Source organism: Prionailurus bengalensis, chromosome B3 (genome assembly GCF_016509475.1).
Source record: "Prionailurus bengalensis isolate Pbe53 chromosome B3, Fcat_Pben_1.1_paternal_pri, whole genome shotgun sequence".
NCBI classification, from domain to species: Eukaryota; Metazoa; Chordata; class Mammalia; order Carnivora; family Felidae; genus Prionailurus; species Prionailurus bengalensis.
Window position 1 is genome coordinate 61,968,193 of NC_057355.1, and position 20,611 is coordinate 61,988,803.

Sequence of the window (20,611 nt, forward strand, 5' to 3'; positions counted from 1 at the left end):
AGAAGAAACTGGGTCATTTGTAGAATTTTCCACAATTTGGGTTTTGTTAATCGTATCTTCATGTTATCATTTTTTTTTTAATTTTTTTTCAACGTTTATTTATTTTTGGGACAGAGAGAGACAGAGCATGAACGGGGGAGGGGCAGAGAGAGAGGGAGACACAGAATCGGAAACAGGCTCCAGGCTCTGAGCCATCAGCCCAGAGCCCGACGCGGGGCTCGAACTCACAGACCGCGAGATCTTGACCTGGCTGAAGTCGGAGGCTTAACCGACTGCGCCACCCAGGTGCCCCTCATGTTATCATTTAACATGTTCCTCTAACACCCATATTTCCTGTAGATTAGTAGTTAGATCTAGATGCTTCACTAGATTTGGTTCCAATTTTTTGGCATGAAACTTTCTTGGGAAATGTTTTTTTTACTTCTAATTGTATCACATCGGGGACACGTTATGTCCAGTGGTCTCACTTTTAGTGATGTTAAGGTTTGTTGTTCATAAATTGGCAACCTGATCCATCATACATAAAATCCTAATCAACCTTTCACTTAACAGTTTTGTTTTTTTAATTTATTTATTTATTTTGAGAGACAGAGAGTGCAAGCAGGGGAGAAGGGCAGAGAGAGAGGGAGAGAGACTCCCATGCAGGCTTTGCACTGTCAGTACAGAGTTCGATGTGGGGCTTAATCCCATGACCCTGGGATCATGACCTGAGCTGGAGTCAAGAATCAGACACTCAACCAACTGAACCACCCAGGCACACACCCCCCTCCCCAATAGTTTAGCAGTCATTAATGATAGTTGACTGGAGCGATTATTTCATTAGTGGTTGCAAACAACGATTTTCTACTATCAGTCTTCCAGCATTTCTTGTTCCAGTTCTCCTCCCTCACTCCCCATAACTTCTGACCAGGCCCAGGACTATTTTGGACCCCAAAGATGGCTAAATACTAGTAGCTGAAATTTACTGCTGCAGTTGAGACCAAGAGAACTAAAGAATGATTCTATAGAATACTTAGAAATTTGTTAAAAATGCAAATTTGTTTGGGTCCTATCCAAGACCTACTGATTCAGAAACTCTTGAGGGTGAGGCCCAGTAATCTGTTTTAACAAGCCCTCAAAGTGATTTTGATGCCTGCTAAAGTTTAAGAATGAATGGACTAACACTGGCTTCCCTAACATAGCCTTCAATCAAGCAGTGGTTTACTAAGGTCCTATTTTCATGGCCATATGCTGGGTGCTGAGCACTATGGATGCAACAAAGAGGGCCTGGTGCCCCCAAGGAACTCAGTCTATTCAAGAGAATAGCATACATGCTTGTAAAAAGGTGGCCAGTAATAGTTGATAATTGGCAGTGCATTCCCAACAAGCCACACAAGTGGTGCAGGTGTAAGATTTCAAGGAAAGTTCAGTGAATAGATCTGGTTGGCAGGGGTTTTAGAGTTCACTTCAGTTTGGCCTTAAAGGGAGAGAATGACTTTGGGGGTAGGGTGTGGGAGAGAAGAAAGAGAGGATTTCCAAGAAGAGACACTGAAGTGAACAGAGGCAGGATGCTCAGGAAGGGGATCAGGAGACTGTTTTCTTCTCTCTCTTCACCACCATCACTCCTACAGTGTTTCTTTCCTTAAGCCTTGCCTTTCCTTTTACATGCTTACCTTCTTGGTCACCCATAAATGCACTGGGGAGGTCACCTTGGTGTTTGTAGGTTGCTGGGTGCTGCCCACAAACTTGGGTGCTGGGTTTAGGATGTGATTATCCAGGCTGGTGAGTGCAGAAGGATCGTCTGAAGTACACTTTGCCTTCTGTCACGGGTGTCGTGTGTGTAGAAGGGCCTGTGTCTGCTGCACATCCGAAGGATGAGTGTTCTCAGTGTTGGCATAGAGTTCACCTGGTGGGGTAGTGCAGGGCAGGACAAGCCGTGCATCTTCCCCCTCATGGGTCCCGAGCGCAGGGGCGTCTTGGCTTGGCTCAGCCGGAAAAGCATGCGACTCTTGACCTCCGGGTTGTGAGCCCAGGCTCCAAGTTGGGTGGAGAGATTACTTAAATAAACTTTAAAAAAAAAAAAAAAGAGGGGGGGAACGGGGGGTCTTGGGCTCCCCGAATGCAATCCCAGAAAGGGTGGAGCCAGGCCCTGGAAAGGCGGGGCTGGGCTGCGGGGCGGATGTTCAAACCTGGTGGCGGCGGAAGCGTGGCACTTGCGGGGCAAGATGGCGGCGCCCAGGCGATCCTAGAGGAAGTAAGGGGCTGCGCTAGAGGGACGGATTTCAGGGTTCCCCGGGGGAGGACTCTGGGGTAGGGTATCCAGCTTCCTTGTTGGAGCCTCCTTGAATGTATCTGCTCTGCACTGGAGTGGCCGCGGCCTCTTCGGTGTGGAGATCCCGGCCGCGGCCCACCATCAGCGGGCTGCATAGGCTGGGATCCGGTGATTTCTTTGCTGACTCGAGTGGTCCGGGAGTGTCCGCGACCGCAGAGCCCTAGGGGCAGTTGTGAGGCCCGACAGTGTACAAGTCTTGTACTTGTTTGGTGAAATTTATTCCTAAGAGTTTTTGTTGTTTCTGATGCGATTGTCAGTGACATTGTTTTCTTAATTTCATTTCCTGATTGTTCTTTTTGCTGGTATATAAAAATACAGATGATTTTTATATGTTGTTTTTTATAGCCCAAGGTTTTGTTGTTGTTGTTGTTGTTGTTGCTCAATAATTTGAACACCTTTAGGCCAGGCATGTTCTCTCCAGTTTGATACAGAATCATTACTCCTTGGTATGACATTTATCTGCCTGTCTCCTGATGGCATTTTTCTTAGGTTCCCTACAGCTGTTCCTGAAAATGTTTATCATCCACAGATTGTAAACAACCTTAAGTCGGCAATAAACTTTGTTGTTAGGCTGGTGACATCAGGGAGGGCTATATAGGGAGGGAATGGCAGTAAGGTATGAATGAGAAGAAATGAGTTGATGTGAACCCAAGAAAAGAGTTGTCTCTGATACACAATAAAGAGAATCAGGATTCGCTTGCAGAGGGCTATCAACTTTATTGCTTGTAGGTGTGAATGAGAGAGAATCACCACACCAAAGCAGTGCTGGAAAGAGTTGCTCTAGAGAGGCAGCTGGAGTGTCAAGATGCTGTCCAGACCAAAGCCAGGGGAGTCAGAGGTGGACCTGCTGCGTTTCCAGAGTCAGTTTCTTGCAGCTGGTGCGGCTCCAGCAGTACAACTGGTGAAGAAAGGAAGTAGGAGAGGTGGCGACACTAACCTGGACCATCCTCTGCTACAAGATCATCGGGATGTGGTGACGCTGGACAGTGAGTGGTTGTGGGTGTCAGGCTGAGGAACGAGAGAGGATATGACCTGAACGTCCTCTCCCTCTTCCTGATGTGGTTGGATTTTTCCCCGTCATTATTTCAGACACTGCATAATCTCTGTTGCTGCAACCCCATTTTACACATGCAGAAACTAAGGTTCACAGAGCTTAAATACCTTGCCCAAGGTGACACAGCTTGAGCCAGGGCCCCACAGCAACTGCCTTTTTTTCTTTGGCTTCCTCCTGCCCTCAGTCTCTTCCTGGAAAGGTGTGGGTATCCTCACATCTGAGGGTTTTTTTCTTTCCCAGATCTCCCAGATTTGCCCCCAGCTTTGGTTCCTGCTCCCCCGAAGAGAGCCAGACCCAGCCCTGGCCGTCCCCCGCCTGAACATGAGGATCCTGAAGAGAGGCTGAACAGGCACGATCAACACATCACTGCTGTCTTGACTAAGATCGTTGTGCGTCTCACCCTTGTTTAGTAGGACAAGTTTTCCTAGGACAGCAAGGATATTTGGGTAGGGGTGGTGAGCCTTAGGAGTAGAGGGTGATTCAGAAAGGTGGGACTTTATTCCCCCTGCAGTCAGTTTGGGGTCTGCTTTAGAAACACTGTCCCCTAAGAAGCAAAGTGGGTCCATTTCTCCCTAGAGAGAGACTCTAGTCATACAGAATTGGGGCTAGGGGGATAGTGTCCAGTCTGGGGAAAGCTTGGTATCTTCACTACTTTGTGTTTTGTTGCTGCAGGAACGAGATACAAGTTCAGTGGCTGTGAATCTGCCTGTGCCCAGTGGTGTTGCTTTCCCTCCTGTGTTCCATCGCTCACAGGAGAGACAGGTAGGTACGGTGCTTAGATGGTGCTTAGGGGACATTCAGATGAGCCTCTTCCTTTTTTTTTTTTTTAATGTTGATTTATTTTTTTGAGATAGAGACAGAGAATGTGAGCCAAGGAGGGGCAGAGAGAAAGGGAGAGAGAGAATCTTAAGCAGACTCCGTGCTGTCAACACAGAGCCTGATAGGGGCTTGTGGGGCTGAGACTCACAAAATGTGAGTGAGATCATGACCTGAGCTGAAAGCAAGAGTCCGGCACTTAACCAACCGAGCTACCCAGATGTCCCATAGTGCACCTTCCTCAGGCAGAGAATCTGAATAATGATAAGCAACCCTCTTGTTAAAGCAGCACCATGCTAAGCACTTTACACGCGTTACTTAGTCCTCATAACAGCCGTGTAAGGTAGGTATCATTATCCCCATTTCCAAGTGAGGAAACTGAGACCCTGAAAAGATAAATAACTTGTCCAACACCTTGCCCAACACACATCTAATAGATACAGGAGCCAGAAATCCAACCCAGATTTGTCAGACTTCAAGACCTGTCCTATAGAGCACTGCTTTTTCTGAGAACTAGGGTTGTGACCCTTGGAGATTAAGCAAGACCCTTTTATCCCTTTGTTCCAGTGGCCTTAGTGTAAAGAGTTTGAGAAGAGGACGGGGTAAGGAGCATCAGTCACCTGGGTTTTCTTTTTGCCCATAGGGGAAGTCAGCAACATCTGGTAAGAGAAGCATCTTTGCCCAAGAAGTTGCAGCAAAGAGAGTGTCTGAAGCTAGGGTCCCACCAGTTAGAGAAGTTGTGTCTACCCTGGATCCACTAGAGGGTAAGCTGAGGTTGAGGAGGCTTGGGCTCGGCCTTTTTCTAATACACAATCATAGAGTCACCTTTGGGTATGTGCCTTCTCCCCCTCAAATACGAAGGCATATTTATTTATTTTGTGGGGGGAGGGAGAGGGAGAGAGAGAGAATCTTAAGTTGTCTCCACCCAGTGCAGAGCCCAACATGGGGCTCAATCTCAGGACTGTGAGATCATGATCTGAGCTGAAATCAAGAGTCAGACACTTAACCAACTGAGCCACCCAGGTGACCCAGGAAGGCACATTTAAGTGGCATTTGAGCCATCTGAAGAGGAAGCTGTCCCTTATCCCTACATACAATATTGGGTATGGATGGCTTGGGTCCACATCTGAGTCTTAGGTGCAGGGAGAGTGCAGGCCATTATTCGGCTCTAGGAAAAAGGAAGGAGTCAGAGATATCTGACAGGGACTATAAAATAAAGATAAAGGCCAAGATTCCTTTAATGATGCAAATTATTAACAGAAGAGCCGGAGGCAGGCTTCTGGAGGCAGATGACTGGACATCTAAGAGAAGAGTCAGAAAGTAGGATATTTCTTAGGGAAACATCCCTCAGAAAGGGGAAAAATGAGTGGAGAGGTCACCACCCAGCCCAGCCTATGTTTGTGTTGTGGGGGTGTGGGCTGTGGGGAGGGCCCTCCACTCTTTGCCTGGGAAATCTCTGGGGCCTCCCTCTGTCTCCAGGACTAACGGGATTAGGCTTGGGTGAGGCAGTGAAACTAATCATACACTTCTTCCAGGTGCTGCATCCTGTGAGGCATTCACACCTAGGGAGCAGGGCTACCAGCTTCCATGGGGCAGCCACAGCTTCCAGGGACCCAGTCTAGTCACAGGGAAGGGGCTCAGGAGCCAGGACGCTGAGCAGGAAGCCCAGACCATCCATGAAGAGAACATAGCAAAACTACAAGCCATGGCTCCTGAAGAGATCCTGCAGGAACAGCAGCGGCTGCTAGCTCAGCTCGGTATGGCATATCAGTCTTTGCAGCCGAGGCCAGGCTAGGAAGGGACTGCCACTTATTAATGAAGGCTTACTGTGTATGCCAGGCTTTTTGCTGAGTACTTGAATGCATTATTTCATTCTGTCCTCGAATGGTTCCTGTAAGTACTAATTTCATTTACTTACGAAAAGAAACTGAGTCTCATAACTTGAAGAAATTCTCCCTCAGGTCATATGGCTGAGATGTAAACCTAGGTCTGTGAGGTCTGACAGTCCCTGCTCTTAACCACTATACTGTGTATCCTGTACTACTCTAGTGTAACGTATTCTAATGTAATGTAGTTATGCTCTATCTAGTACGGCTATGACATGTTTTATTATATGACACTCAACTCTGCTATACCTCCCTCCTAGTATCTATTCACCAAAACAGTAGCACCAAGTCAGTCTTGTTCCAAAGTGTGTATCTAGCACCTTAATAGAGCATACATAGATTAGGTTTCAGTAAATATTTGTGTGTAAATAAATTAGCTAAAAGAGAGAGGAAGTGTTCCCCTAAATGCCTTCTCTTTGGCCCTAGTCAACATTCATTCATTTATTCCACAGCCACTTACTTTGGGCCTCTGATCTGGAGCCAAGCACTGGGATAGGTGGAAACCTGGGCCAGGGGACTGTGAAAGATGGAGAGAAGGGTGGGTGGGCAGGTCTTAGGGACAGGTGTGGGTCATTGAAGCCCCAAGAGAGCCCAGGGGGTTCAGGCCAGGAGGAGGAAATGGCTTGTCCTGGCCTTGGCACTCATAGGCAGGCAACATTCAGCAGGTGTCAGGTCTGTACAAGGCTGGGGAGGATCCACCAACACCCACTGTCCCTTCCATCCTCTTCCCTAGATCCCAACTTGGTTGCCTTCTTGAGGTCCCACAGCCATGTCCATGAGCAAGCAGGAGAGAAAGCCACAGAGGAGCAGAGACCAGGAGGACCCTCTGTTGAGTTCACTGGAGAGGAACCCATTGTGCCAACTTCTCCAAGTGAGCCCAGGCAGGAAGATGAGCTGGAGCCAGAAGCCCCAGGTTTGGAAAAAGGGGTACATCTTTTGGGGAATAAAAGTAGAGGGAAGTATCCCTTCTAGGCTTGGCAGATGGGAAAAGAAGAGAATCTTCTCTGTCCTTGACATCTATCATTAATCTTCCATTATCATCTGGAAATCAGTCTTCATTTGCTGATGCATACATTCTTCCTGCATATGCTTCCTGTTTTCTTGCTTTGTTGCCACTCCTTCTCGCTCTTCCCTGGTAAGCAGCAGCAGGGCATGATGGCTGAATGGCCCCTCCCCCTGCCGATCATCTCTAGCCTGCCTTTGCAAGAGTTGCCCCAGCTCTGGCTCTAGCCACCCTACAGTTTTCTGCCTCTGCTGTCAGTGTTATGAGCAAGATGGCAGGGCCAGGGTGATGATGGGAGAAGAGTCTGACACAGGCCTTACGAACATGCCAGACCCAAAGCAGAGAGGCCAGTGGGAGCCCTCATTTCCCAGGACCTGGATTATTTTATTAGTGATTAATAAATGAAGAAATTGAATTATGGAAGCCAGGAGCCTCCTGCCCCTCCGTGAGCTCCAGGCCAGCTGAGCAGGTCGGGTGGGGGGGAGGGAGGAAGCAGGGGGGTGTCCTGGGTGTGTGTTTCTGTATCTTGCCCTGCAGAAGCAGGATAGCTGTCCCTCATTGCCCCACTCCCCTGCTTCTTGAGAAGGTCGGTACTAGACAGTTGAGAGCTATGTTGTCCCGGATATATGTGGTCTTCCCTTCTTCCTCTGCCCCCTCTTTCCTCTTCCTTACCTCCTCCACTTTCTCTTGCCCCTCCCAGCAAATCCTTGGGATGAGCAAGGGGCTAGAGCCCTGGACTAGGTGTGTTCTGCCATATCTGAGACATTTGTCCAGTTCCCAGGGGTTCTAGCTGGGCCATGCTACTTAACTATAGCTGAAGGCAGAGGCTGCCAGACCCTTGGGCAGAGGTGCATGTGGCAACCGCTGGGTGATGGCCAGGACCCCAGTAGACCACCGAGCTGAGCCCCTTAGGGTTTACTGCTCTGCTTCCATCTTCCTAGCTCTGGCACCACCTGTGACGCCCCACAAAGAATGGCTTCACATGGACACTGTGGAGCTGGAGAAGCTCCAGTGGACCCAGGACTTGCCCCCACTCCGGCGGCAGCAGACGCAGGAGGTGAGGAGGGCCAGCTGACCTGCAGGGGGTGGAGTGGGCCGGAAATGGGGCTGGGGCTCTTGCACCCAGGACTCAGGCCATTTTCTTCCCCGGAGCTGGAGAAGCATTTCTCCTTTGCGCTCCTCCTCCTCTCCCACCACCCTGCCTGGCCCCTGGGGCCAAAGAAGTTCCATTTCCACTCAGGCATAGAGTCAGGACCAGAGGCCCAGGAGATGGGTGAGGAGTGGGTATGGGTAAGTTGCTGCATCCCCAGCCTGTAGTCTTCTTTCTCTTCCCATTAGAGGATGCAGGCCCGATTTAGTCTTCAGGGAGAGCTTCTGGCCCCTGATGTGGACCTGCCCACCCATCTGGGCCTGCACCACCATGGAGAAGAGGCAGAGGTGAGGCATGGGGCCCAGGGAGGACTGGGCAGCTCTTGGCAAGTGGAAAAGGACCTCTGGTCAGTTGCCTTGGACCTTCTGTGTACTCTATTCCAGTTCTCAGCCTTGGTGTCCATAGGTTATTGGGCTCAAAATGTTTCTCCTCATTCCTTCACATTCCAGTCAGTTGCCTGAACTTGCCAGTTCTATGTCGCCTCGTCTGAGGCTTTCTTTTTTTTTTTTTTTTTTTTTTTTCAACGTTTATTTATTTTTGGGACAGAGAGAGACAGAGCATGAATGGGGGAGGGGCAGAGAGAGAGGGAGACACAGAATCAGAAACAGGCTCCAGGCTCTGAGCCATCAGCCCAGAGCCCGATGCGGGGCTCGAACCCACGGACCGCGAGATCGTGACCTGGCTGAAGTCTGACGCTTAACCGACTGCGCCACCCAGGCGCCCCTCGTCTGAGGCTTTCTAAAGGAGAGCCTTGCTCCCTCTTACCTGCTCATTCACCATGTCTTCCACTCTCTCAGCCATGCCATCCGTCCCTCATGGGACTGCCATACTGATTCCCTCTGGCCCCACTCAGGCTGTGCCGTGCCTCGGAAAGTTTCCTGGCTCTCTTCTGCTCACAGAATAGTCTTGGCTCTTTAGCCTGGCAAGACAGTCCTCCGACCCTCTATCCCCGCTGCCCCTGTAGCTCTGCCTTCCTCACTCCTGCGCCATTCTGGAGCCCACTTGCCATGTACGCTGTGTGCTCAAGGACCTCCAGGGCTTTTTCTTCAGGCCATCAAAGCTCTACCCACCCACTGAGACCTCATCACTTTTCCACGTCCCCCTTCTCTCTCTCTCTCTCTCTCTCTCTCTCTCTCTCTTTCTCTCTCTCTCTCTCTCTCTCCTCTTCTCTTGTAAATTAAACACTGATTACTGAATTCTTCCCTATCTGCCTTATGGCATGGTTACTCGTGTGCAAGTCCCATCTTCTTTACCAGTTTGAGGATCCATGGAGAGCAGACGCAAGAGATATCACTTACTTATCTTAGCCTTCCCCTGAACAACTAAGTCAGTGCCTGGAATGGAGGCATTTCTGTGTATTGGTTGGGGCGCTGCCCTGTGTCCTGGCTGCTGATTTCTTGTCCCTGCCCCAGAGAGCGGGATACTCCCTGCAGGAGCTGTTCCACCTCACGCGCAGCCAGGTGTCCCAGCAGAGAGCACTAGCGCTGCATGTGTTGGCCCAGGTCATCAGCAGGGTGAGTGGACTGCTGGCCGGTCCTGCCTGTCCCCACGCCTCCTCCCCCAACCATAGACTTCCCCGCGTCCTGCCCTTTCATTCTGGCCCCATAGCCCATACACCAACTCTCTCTGGGGCAGACTGGGAATGGGATAAACCCAGGGTCATAGGTGGGCAAGTGAAGGGTTTAGGACAAAGACTCTAACTTCTACATCTTCAGCAAAGTTTTATCCTATCCCCAAGGCCCAGGCTGGCGAGTTTGGGGACCGGCTAGTGGGCAGTGTCTTGCGCCTCCTCTTGGATGCTGGTTTCCTCTTCTTGCTGCGCTTCTCCCTGGATGACAGAGTGGACGCAGTAATTGCAGCTGCCGTCCGGGCTCTTCAGGCTCTGCTGGTAGCCCCTGGAGATGAGGTACAACACAGATAGGAGTAGGACTTTGAGGCATCAGCGTGCCTACTCCTGTGGCTGGACATGCCCTCACTGCCAAGGCTTTGCCAGGCAGAGCAGAGAATGGGTTGGCAGCACCACTGCCTTCTTCTACGGGCCCCAAAGCCCAGCAGCCTTGCCTTTCTGTTCTGGGTGGGTGGCTGCCGCTGCTGCTTTTTCTGGGCCTGACTCCTTCCTCTTCTTCCCACACCTTTCTCTCTCCTATGTCAGGAACTCCTCGATAGCTCCTTCTCCTGGTACCATGGAGCTTTGACGTTTCCTCTGATGCCCAGCCAGGAGGACAGGGAGGACGATGAGGATGAAGATGAAGAGGCCCCAGCAGAAAAAGCAAAAAGAAAGAGCCCTGAGGAAGGAAACCGGCCTCCATCTGACCTGGCCCGACATGACATCATCAAGGTAAAATGCTGGGGCAGCTGCACCTGTCGCATGACCTCGAAGCGAGCACATCTTAGGCAAGAGGGGTCATCAAGGCCTGGGGCTCAGTTGCTTTTGGCACTGGGTTTATCTTTCTGATCACCAGGGGCTTCTGGCTACCAACCTGCTGCCACGGCTGCGCTATGTGCTAGAGGTGACCTGCCCAGGCCCTTCTGTGGTCCTTGATATCCTGGCTGTGCTCATCCGTCTGGCCCGGCATTCCCTGGAGTCAGCCACAAGGGTAAGAATGAGAAGGAGACAAGGAATGCACAAAGAGCCTAGCTGACCCCTTTGCTGACCCTCAGCCTCCCTACTTCCCTACTTCCCTTTTCTTCCTGACCCCCACAGGTCCTGGAGTGCCCTCGACTAATAGAGACCGTGGTTCGAGAGTTTCTGCCCACCAGCTGGTCCCCCATGGGGGTGGGGCCTGTCCTCAGTCTACACAAAGTGCCCTGTGCCACTGCCATGAAACTACTTCGTGTCCTGGCCTCGGCTGGTAGGAATATTGCTGCCCGGCTGGTGAGCAGGACAAAGGTCGAGGGATGAGGGGCTTAAGACAGGGCTGGGTTGGGGGCTAAGCATGGCCTCTGGACTCTGGGTAACTCGCTCATGCCATCTTCCTTTTCTGATCTCTGATCCAGTTGCTTAGAAATGCAGTAGGAACCACCAGCCAGAAACCTAGTCATCTAGATTATAGTGTATCCTATAGGCCTACTTGTGCTTTCGTTAACTGATGGGCCCAGACCAGAAGAGCCACTTACAGATGGGTGGCCATCACCCATAGCCGAGTAGCCCTAGAAAAGGGGCCCAGCAGGTGCTTGCTAAAATGAAGGGGGGGAGGGGCAGAGAGGGAAGGAAGGTGGAGTGGGAGGGAGGGATGGATGAGATAGTTTCATCCTGGTTCAGAGTTAAGACCCTGTAGCATGAGAGTGGCCTGGAACAGGGTTGAGTTGAGCCAGTCTCCATAGTAAGAGAACCTGAGGCTACTTGGGCTCTCTGCTGATTGTGGTGTTCAGACTCTCTGCCCTCTCACCCTCAGCTGAGCAGCTTTGATCTCCGGAGCCGCCTGTGCCGCTTTATAGCAGAGGCTCCCCAGGAAATGGCCTTGCCCCCAGAGGAAGCTGAGATGCTGAGCACTGAGGCCTTCCGTTTGTGGGCTGTGGCTGCCTCCTATGGCCAGGGTAGTGACCTTTACAGGTGAGGAGAGACAAGAGTAGGCTCTCTTACAGACCTCTCCGGTTCTGCACTCTGGCCTAATCTGATGACTCGGCCTTGCTCAAGGTTTCAAGCTCAGAGGGAGGCTGAGGATGAGGAAGAGGGGATTCTGGGAGGAATGAAGAAGGCTTGGTGGCCAGGACTAGCCAGAGGACAGTAGAAAAAAGCCGAGTTAACCACATTCTGTGCACAACAGCCTTAGTAGCTTGGTGAAATCAGATTTAAATCCCTTGTTGGAAGGAAGCCTGGAAGGTCTACTCTCGTTCCCTTCAGCCTCCAGCCTTCCTTCCCTCTGAAGCCTTCCAAGAGTGCCCAGCCCTGGGGCCTCTTTCTCCCGAGCCTCCTTAACCAAACTGCAGGTCCTTGGGGCAGTGCCTTGCTTTGTGTCATGTGTCTCCATGTCCAGTGTCTTTGGACACTGAAAGGCAATAATCATTCTCCCCCAGGGAGCTATACCCAGTGCTGATGCGGGCCCTGCAGGCTGTGCCAGAGGAGCTCAGCACCCAGCCCCCTCAGCCCCTGTCTGTGCAGCGGATAGCCTCCTTGCTCACTCTGCTCACCCAGCTGACCCTGGCAGCCAGTAGCACTGTCCCTGAGTCCAGCAGGTACGTTATAGCTCTGAGCTTCAGGACAGGTGGGAGCACTCCTCCAGAGTGAGAGAGTGGGTAGACCTTATGGAGGAGTCAAGGCAGCCAGACCTTGACTGTGACCCCTTTGGCACTCCTGTAGTGACTCTGCTGAGGCCAGTCTGTCGGCCACCCCTTCCTTGATCACTTGGACACAGGTGTCGGGGCTCCAACCCCTTGTGGAGCCCTTTCTAAGACAGACCTTGAAGTTGCTGCCCAGATCTGAGAATTGGCATGCTCTAGGCCCAGTGCCCACTGCCTGCCTACTCTTCCTGGATGCATACTACCAGGCCTGGAGCCAGCAGGTGAGTGTTGCCTGCCTACCTTCCTCCATATCCTGGGCGCCTGCCCCCATCTTAACACACCACCCTGTGTCTCCCTCTGTCTCGACCTCTCCACTCCTACCTCCCCATTCCACTTTTTCCTATTCTCTGCCTTTTCCCTCCCACCTTCCTCTTTCTGCTTCCATATCCATTGGAGCTGTCAGGGAGCTGTGTTGGTGGGAACCAGAGAACCCCAAGCAGCAGCTCTGTCTCCCTGGAGACTTCATGCTCTGAGGACAGAGGGTGTCGGGGCAACCTCAGGGTCTTTTCTCTCTCCAGAAGGGTCAGAAGGCAGAAGCCTACAAACACTGACTCTTGGGCTCTTGGAAGTTATGGGCTTGGCCTGGGTACACAGGGTCTAGGAGAATGCATCTTCTTTTGCTGTCAGCTCATTGAGCCCCTTGGTCTTCTAGCCAAGCCTGTGCCCAGGGGATTGGCTTCAGGATATGGAGCGCCTGTCAGAGGGGCTACTGCTACCCTTACTGCACCCACCCACTCTGGGCACCCTGTGGGATTCTCTTGGGTATGTAGTGTGTGTGTGGTTGGGAGGTGGGGGCAGTAGGGAGGAGGCCGTTTGACTCCCTGTGGGACTCCTAGATCTAGCTCCCTGGCCCATCCCAAGTAGAACTTCTCAGCCTGAAGGAAACCTGAGTCCCTAGCAAGCAGCACTTGAGGGCTCTGAGGAATGTGGGTACTGGTCCATATAGCCAGGTTCCTGTGGGCCTTGGTCGCAGACCAAGCAGCTCTTTTCTAGCCTGGTGTACATCAGGCCAGAGCCCCCCTCAGCTTCTTCATTCTGCCTCCAGGTGCTGCTCCCCTCTCTGCAACCCGCAGTTCTGTGTTCCAGCCCCTGAAGCTCTCCCCAGCCTGGTGTCACTGGGCTGCACAGGAGGACGCCCCTCTCTCAGTCTGGCCGGCTCAGCCTCACCCTTCCCGTTCCTCACTGCCCTCCTGTCTCTCTTCAACACCTTGGCCCGGATCCACAAGGGGCTATGTGGCCAGGTGAGACATAGGCACCTGGTTAGGGGTTGGAGGCTGGGGTGGAGGGGCAAGATAGGAGTCAGAACAAAAGGGTGAGGGTGTCACTTGAGGCAGAAAGGTCTCTCTTGCCAGCACCCATTTCTCTGAGTTTGGCTGGGGTGGGGGCAGCCACCTGGGGAACTTCAGGAGAGAGATTAGAGTCACTTTAGATCTGAACAAGTTTGTTTTCCTCCAGCTGGCTGCCATATTGGCTGCCCCAGGACTCCAGAACTACTTCCTCCAGTGTGTGGCTCCTATGGCTGCCCCACAACTCACTCCCTTCTCTGCGTGGGCCTTGCGCCATGAGTACCACCTACAGTACCTGGCACTCACCCTGGCCCAGAGAGCGGTGGGTATGCCCCAGCCCCCTCTCCACCTCTGTCCACAACCCCCCCATAATCCCCACCCCTGCAGTTTGTCCCATCTAGATGTGCCCAGGATCTGTACCCTTCAGTATATATCCTCTTTGCATGGACTCTCACTTCCCCTTGCTCTGTCCCCTCTCACATCCCACCCACCCTCCTACCCCTTGCTCTTCTGTTCATAGGCAACAGTCCAGCCAGTTCTGGCCGTCAATGCCGCTCTCCATCATAGTATGGTGTTGGCCCTGCTGAGCCGACTGCTGCCTGGAAGTGAGTACCTCGCCCATGAGCTACTGCTGAGCTGTGTATTCCGTCTGGAGTTCCTCCCGTAAGTCCAGGGTTGGTGACATCAACCCAGCCCTTTGAGAGGCTGTTGTGGCTATTGACAGAGCAGCCCTGAGTTTGGAGCTAGAACACCTGGGTTTAATCCTCTTTCTTGCATGGACTGTACTTCACCTATTGGAGCTTCCATTTTCTCATCAGTAAAGTGAGGATGAAGATATCCACATTAGAGAATTATAATGTGATTTCAGTGTGACTATATGGCTAAAAACAGGTGCATAAACTAGCTATACTTGAGTAATAGCTAACAGTTACTGAGTGCTAACTTTGTGTCTGGCATCTCCTTAAGTATCTGTATTTTAAGTGTTTCACTTGTACTATGAGATAGGTATTGTTATTATCCCCATTTTCCTATGAGGAAACTGAGGCACAGAGAAGTTCCGTAAACCTGCCCCTAAGCAGCTGACTTTAGTATCCATTCTCTTAATCTACACACACAACATAGAAAGTGATTAGGGGAACAGGGAGGAGCAGGATTGGACCTAGGAACCTCTGGGAAGCCCTGGAGAGCTGGCATGGTGTTCAGAGTGCCGTGGTTCAAACCCTCATTTTTGGCTTTTGGGTTCTATTGCAGGGAAAGAGCATCAGGTGGTCCAGAGGCAGCTGACTTCTCTGATCGGCTGTCCTTAGGGAGCGGCAGGGACTCTGCGAGTGGGCGAGGGGCTCTGCTGGTTCAGGCCTGTCAGGACCTCCCCAGCATCCGCAGCTGCTACCTGACCCACTGCTCACTGGCCCGAGCCAACCTACTAGCATCTCAGGCCTTGTACCGAAGGGAGCTACGGCAAATCCCAGCCCTGCTGCTCCCTGTGCCTAAGGAGCCACTGCTGCCCACCGACTGGCCTTTCCTGCCATTGATCCACCTCTACCACCAGGCCTCAGACACGCCCTCAGGACTTCCTCCTACTGACACAGTAGGCACAGCTATGCGGGCTCTGCAGTGGGTGCTCGTCTTGGAAAGCTGGCGCCCCCAGGCCCTCTGGGCTGTGCCGCCTGCTGCCCGCCTGGCACGGCTCATGTGTGTGTTCCTGGTAGACAGTGAGCTGTTCCGGGAAACCCCAATACAACGTCTGGTGGCAGCTCTCCTTGCCCGGCTCTGCCAGCCTAAAGTCCTGCCAGACCTCAAGCTGGATTGTCCGCTTCCTGGCCTGACATCTTTCCCTGACCTCTATGCCAACTTCCTGGAGCATTTTGAGGCTGTCTCTTTTGGGGACCATCTCTTTGGAGCTCTGGTTCTCCTTCCCCTGCAGCGTCGGTTCAGTGTCACTTTGCGCCTCGCCCTCTTTGGGGAGCATGTGGGAGCCTTGCGAGCTCTGGGCCTGCCTCTGACCCAGGTACTTTCTCAGCCCAGCACAGCCTGTACTGTACTGGCCTTCCTGTACTGGGCCTTGGGGGTGGTCCTGAGCAGTGGGGAGCTTTGGTGGCCCTCAGGTTCCTTATCTCACTTCTTGGGGATTTTGAGGAGATTAAAAGACTCCACGAAAGGGGTTTAACAGAGTATCTGGCATACAGTACATTTTGGATATTATTAACAAGCTACAGCTCGTTGTTCATGTTGCTACAACCTAGATAAGAGACGTGCTACAAACTAACATAGTTCAAAGTTATTCAGATTTTAGATGTTAGGTCAGGATTCAGAAAAGGGAAATTGATATCAAAGTGGGCTTCCCATAAGCAGAAGGCTTTGGGGAAGAGTGAAGATTGACCTGGGCACTGAAGGTTGGATAGAATTTGGATTGTTGAGGATGAAGGACAGAATGTACCTAGTGGAGGGGCGCCTGGGTGACTCATTCGGTTAAGTGCCTCTTGATTTCAGCTCAGGTCATGATCTCACAGTTGTGAGATCTAGCCCTCTGTTGAGTGTGGAGTCTGCTTGGGGTTTTCTCTCTCTCTCTCTCTGTCTCTGTCTTTCTCTCTCTCTCTCTCTTTCTCTCCCAACTCACAAGGTCTCTCTCAAAAAGTAAAAGAATGTACCTAGTGGAATAGCATCAGCAAAAGCTCAGAGGCAGGAAGGAGTAGAACAGGGTAGGAAGAGGGAGGAGTCTAGAACAGATTTTAGTTTAAAATCTTGGAAACAAGGCTAATAAAATCTTAGAGGGCCTCAAAAATCAGGCTAAGGGTTAAACTTATAAGCTGTAGAGAGTTACTATTTTTTTAAGGTTTGAGTTTTTATTTTCATTATATCTTATTCTGGTAAACTTTTTGTTTAATTTTTTCTAATGTTTATTTATTCTTGAGAGAGAGAGAGACAGAGCACAGGTGGGGGAGGGGCAGAGAGAGAGGGAGACACAGAAAATGAAGCAGGCTCCAGGCTCTGAGCTTTCAGCACAGAGCCTGATTCGGGGCTCGAATTCACAGACTGCGATATCGTGACCTGAGCTGAAGTTGGATGCTTAACTGACTGGGCCATCCAGCCATCCCTAAACTTTTTTTTAAAGTTTATTTATTTTGAGAGAGAGTGAGAGAGTGAGCAGGCAAAGGTCAGACAGAGATGGAAAGAGAGGGAATCCCAAGCAGGCTCCACACCATCAGCAGAGACCCCGATGTGGGGCTCGAACTCATGAACCAAGAGATCATAACCTGAGCCAAAATCAAGATTTGGGCAGTTAACCGACTGAACTAACCAGGTGCCCTATCCTGGTAAACTTTAAATATTTTAATAAATACATTTACCATGTATATAAAATGTAAGTATTTTATATAAAAAAACAAAAAAAATACATTTTTAAGGATTAGTCTTTTTATGTACATATATATTTTTATAAAATTGGGATCCCTGCATAATGTTTTCTTCATTTAATTTTCTTCATTTAAGTTAATATTACATAATAAGCATTTCCCAATCATTAAATATTCTAAGAAATCAACATTTTTTACTATGTAATAATTCATTGTGTAGGTGCATCTGTTTATTTTATCAACCTCTTGGTGGGCATGAAAATTGTTTCTAATTTTCTGCTATTTGAAGTAACACTATGACAAATACCACTGGAGGTAAACCTTATCTCTTTCTTTCATAATCATTTTTTTATGTTTGTTAATTTTTTTTAACTTAATTTTTTTATTTTTTTAAATTTACATCCAAATTAGTTAGCATATAGTGCAACAATGATTTCAGGAGTAGATTCCTTAGTACCCCTTACCCATTTAGCCCATCCCCCCTCCCTCAACCCCTCCAGCAACTCCCAGTTTGTTCTCCATATTCAAGAGTCTCTTCTGTATCATCCCCCTCCCTGTTTTTATATTATTTTTATTTCCCTTCCCTTATGTTCATCTGTTTTGTCTTTTAAAGTCCTCATGAGTGAAGTCATGATTTTTGTCTTTCTCTGACTGATTTCACTTAGTATAATACCCTCCAGTTCCATCCACATAGTTGCAAATGGCAAGATTTCATTCTTTTTGATTGCCAAGTAATACTCCATTGTATACATATACCACATTTTCTTTATCCACTCATCCATTGATGGACATTTGGGCTCTTTCCATACTTTGGCTATTATTGATAGTGCTACTATCAACATGGGGGTGCATGTGTCCTTTCAAAACAGCACACCTATATCCCGTGGGTAAATGCCTAGTAGTGCAATTGCTGGGTCGTAGGGTAGTTCTATTTTTAGTTTTTTGAGGAACCTCCATACTGTTTTCCAGAGTGGCTACACCAGCTTGCATTCCCATATGTTTATTTTTGAGAGAGAGTGCAAGCAGGGGGAGGGGCAGAAAGAGAGGGAGACACAGAATCCAAAGCAGGCTCCAGGCTCTGAGCTGTTAGTACAAAGCCTGACATGGCACTTGAATTCAAGAACCGCGAGATCATAAACTGAACCAAAGTCGGATGCTTAACCGACTGGGCCACCCAGGTGCCCTAATCATTTCTTTTTTTTTTTATGTTTTTAGTTTTTTAAGTAATCTCTACACCCAACGTTGGGCCCAAACTCACAATCCCAAGGTCAAGAGTCGTATGTTCCACTGACTGAGCCAGCCAGGTGCCCCTCTCATAATCCTTTCTGCATGGAATTAAGAGTGATTTTTTAGAGAGTTACTGGTCCTAAGGAAAGGAACTTTTGAAAGGTTTCATAATATAATCAAGCAGGTGAATGTGACATTTTGAAAGTTTTAGGTATATTAAAGTAGTGGTAGGCAGTAGAAATTAAGTACTGCTTCTTAGTTTCCCAGTTTTCCCTGCTTCTCAGCTCTTTAGTCTTTAACCTTGATCCTTGTGATAGACAGGAATGGATGTCTGTCCAGGACCTGATCTCTGCCCTCATGATTTGGTCCATGTGACCACCAGCCATCCACCCTGTTGTGCAGTGATAGAGATTCCACCCTCACCCTCAGCATGTCTCATTCCCCCTGTCACAGTTGCCTGTGTCCTTGGAGTACTATACAGAGCCTCCTGAAGACAACCTGGCCCTCCTTCAGCTCTACTTCCGTGTCCTGGTTACTGGTGCACTCTGTGCACGCTGGTGCCCTGTACTCTATGCTGTGGCTGTGGCTCATGTCAACAGCTTCATCTTCTCCCAGGACCCAAAGAGTTCAGTAAGTTATACTGAAGGGAGGAAGGGAGACTGTGATTGAGCTGCCTTTGGGTCATCTGGGGAGGAGATGAGGGCCAGACAAGGCCAGTGATGGGTACAGCCCTTGGCCCAGTGTCCCCTGTCCCTGTTCTGCCTCTAGGACGAGGTAAAGGCTGCCCGCAGGAGCATGTTGCAGAAGACTTGGATGCTGACAAATGAGGTAGGATGGGGCACATCCTGGAGGGTGGGAAGAAAAGAGGTCTTGGGGCACAGAAATCTCAATAGGATCTCACTACCTACTTCATAAAGTTTCTGCCCCTTTTGCAGGGTCTCCGGCAGCACCTTCTCCACTATAAGCTCCCTAATCCTGCCCTCCCAGAAGGCTTTGAGCTGTATCTCCAGCTGCCCTCTCTGCGTCAGCAGTACCTCCAGAGACTGACCTCAGGGATGCTCCAAAATGGGGAATCAGAGACCTAGTATGGCTGCTACAGATGAAGAGATGGATACATTCTCCTGGGGTTCACCAACACGGGCCTGGCCAAACAGAAGGGTTTTGTGGCTTAAGCGTGGGCAGGAGACAAGGGAGAAGGCTTGCTTTCCTGGGAGCAGGCTGTGTGAGCTTTTTTGGAGCAGAGTGAGCCCTCCCATTATATCCTGATGTCTGAAACTCAGGATCTGGTCTGTATGGAAGTGAAGGGTAACTTGCCCCTCTCTTGGAGACCAGACAAACTATGTACATGTCTCCTCCTTCCCCTGCCCCAGACCAGATACATAAATCCTGTAGATGTGTACTGAAATAAAAATTTTTTGTATCTCCTGGGAATCTGATTTGGACTGATTTCAGATGTTAGTTCAGGATTGGTATGGAGGGATGGGCTGTCCTAGGGGAGAAGCTGGGCTCATGTGAGAGATGGGAGAGCTGAAAACAGAGCCTACGTCTGGGAAAACAAAAATGTGGGTCCTGGTTCTGCAGTAGAGCTGGGCCAGAGTAATGCTCTTGGGAAGGGGTACTTCTGGAAGGACTCTGGGCAGTCCACTTGATGTATAAGTATCCTTAATGAGGTCGGCATCTTGTCTCCTTATGGTCTGTTAACTGCTATCTGAGATATGAAGAAACCGAAATCAGACTGTGCACTAGCTCTCTCTTCATCTATTTGGGCTGCTGTAACAATACCAAAGACTGAGTGCCTTATACACAAGAGAAATTCATTTTTGTTCTTGGGGTTGGGAAGTTGGTCAAGATGCTGGCACAGTTGGTCTCTAGTGAGAGCCCACTTCCTGGTTCTTAGACAGCCTTCACATGGTGGAAGGGAAATGAGGGTGGAACCCTCATGACCTAATCACTTTCCAGAGGCCTTGCCTCCAAATACCCTCACATTGGGTATTAGGGTTCAACCTAGGAATGAGGCAGGGATGGAGGGCACAAATATTCAGTCTATTAGCGTTGTCACACAACACCCCTTCCATTGTGGACTTGAGTGGTAGTAGGTAAGGGCTGGGAAGGAGTGGATCAAACCATGAATTCTGATTCATTGGTTCATCTCTTGATAGAGTTTTTAGGTTCTTTCATCTGAATTCTAACACTCAAGCTTTCTTAGAGTGTCATTTTCTGTGTGGAATTGCCTATAGTGTGTTT

General features: G+C 50.0%; 1 protein-coding gene across 3 annotated transcripts; it reads left to right on the plus strand.

The window, feature by feature from the left end:
- Window positions 1-2,160: 2,160 nt before the first annotated feature.
- On the plus strand, window positions 2,161-19,798 carry RPAP1 (RNA polymerase II associated protein 1). 3 transcript variants are annotated; one of them, XM_043555608.1, is made up of 25 exons: window positions 2,161-2,233; window positions 3,041-3,297; window positions 3,606-3,754; window positions 4,038-4,127; window positions 4,825-4,945; window positions 5,717-5,938; window positions 6,801-6,980; window positions 8,012-8,127; window positions 8,409-8,507; window positions 9,633-9,734; window positions 9,959-10,126; window positions 10,373-10,558; window positions 10,683-10,817; window positions 10,925-11,095; window positions 11,616-11,773; window positions 12,238-12,396; window positions 12,521-12,722; window positions 13,154-13,263; window positions 13,547-13,742; window positions 13,957-14,109; window positions 14,308-14,450; window positions 15,039-15,795; window positions 18,821-18,997; window positions 19,136-19,195; window positions 19,303-19,798. In XM_043555608.1, the coding sequence occupies exons 2-25, from the start codon at window positions 3,117-3,119 to the stop codon at window positions 19,450-19,452; spliced, it is 4,185 nt and encodes a 1,394-aa protein (XP_043411543.1). In that variant the 5' UTR covers window positions 2,161-2,233; window positions 3,041-3,116; the 3' UTR covers window positions 19,453-19,798. The 3 variants fall into 3 exon arrangements, with proteins under 3 accessions (XP_043411543.1, XP_043411545.1, XP_043411544.1); XM_043555610.1 differs by having other exon boundaries at window positions 2,162-2,233; window positions 15,039-15,375; XM_043555609.1 differs by having other exon boundaries at window positions 2,185-2,289.
- Window positions 19,799-20,611: the final 813 nt, after the last annotated feature.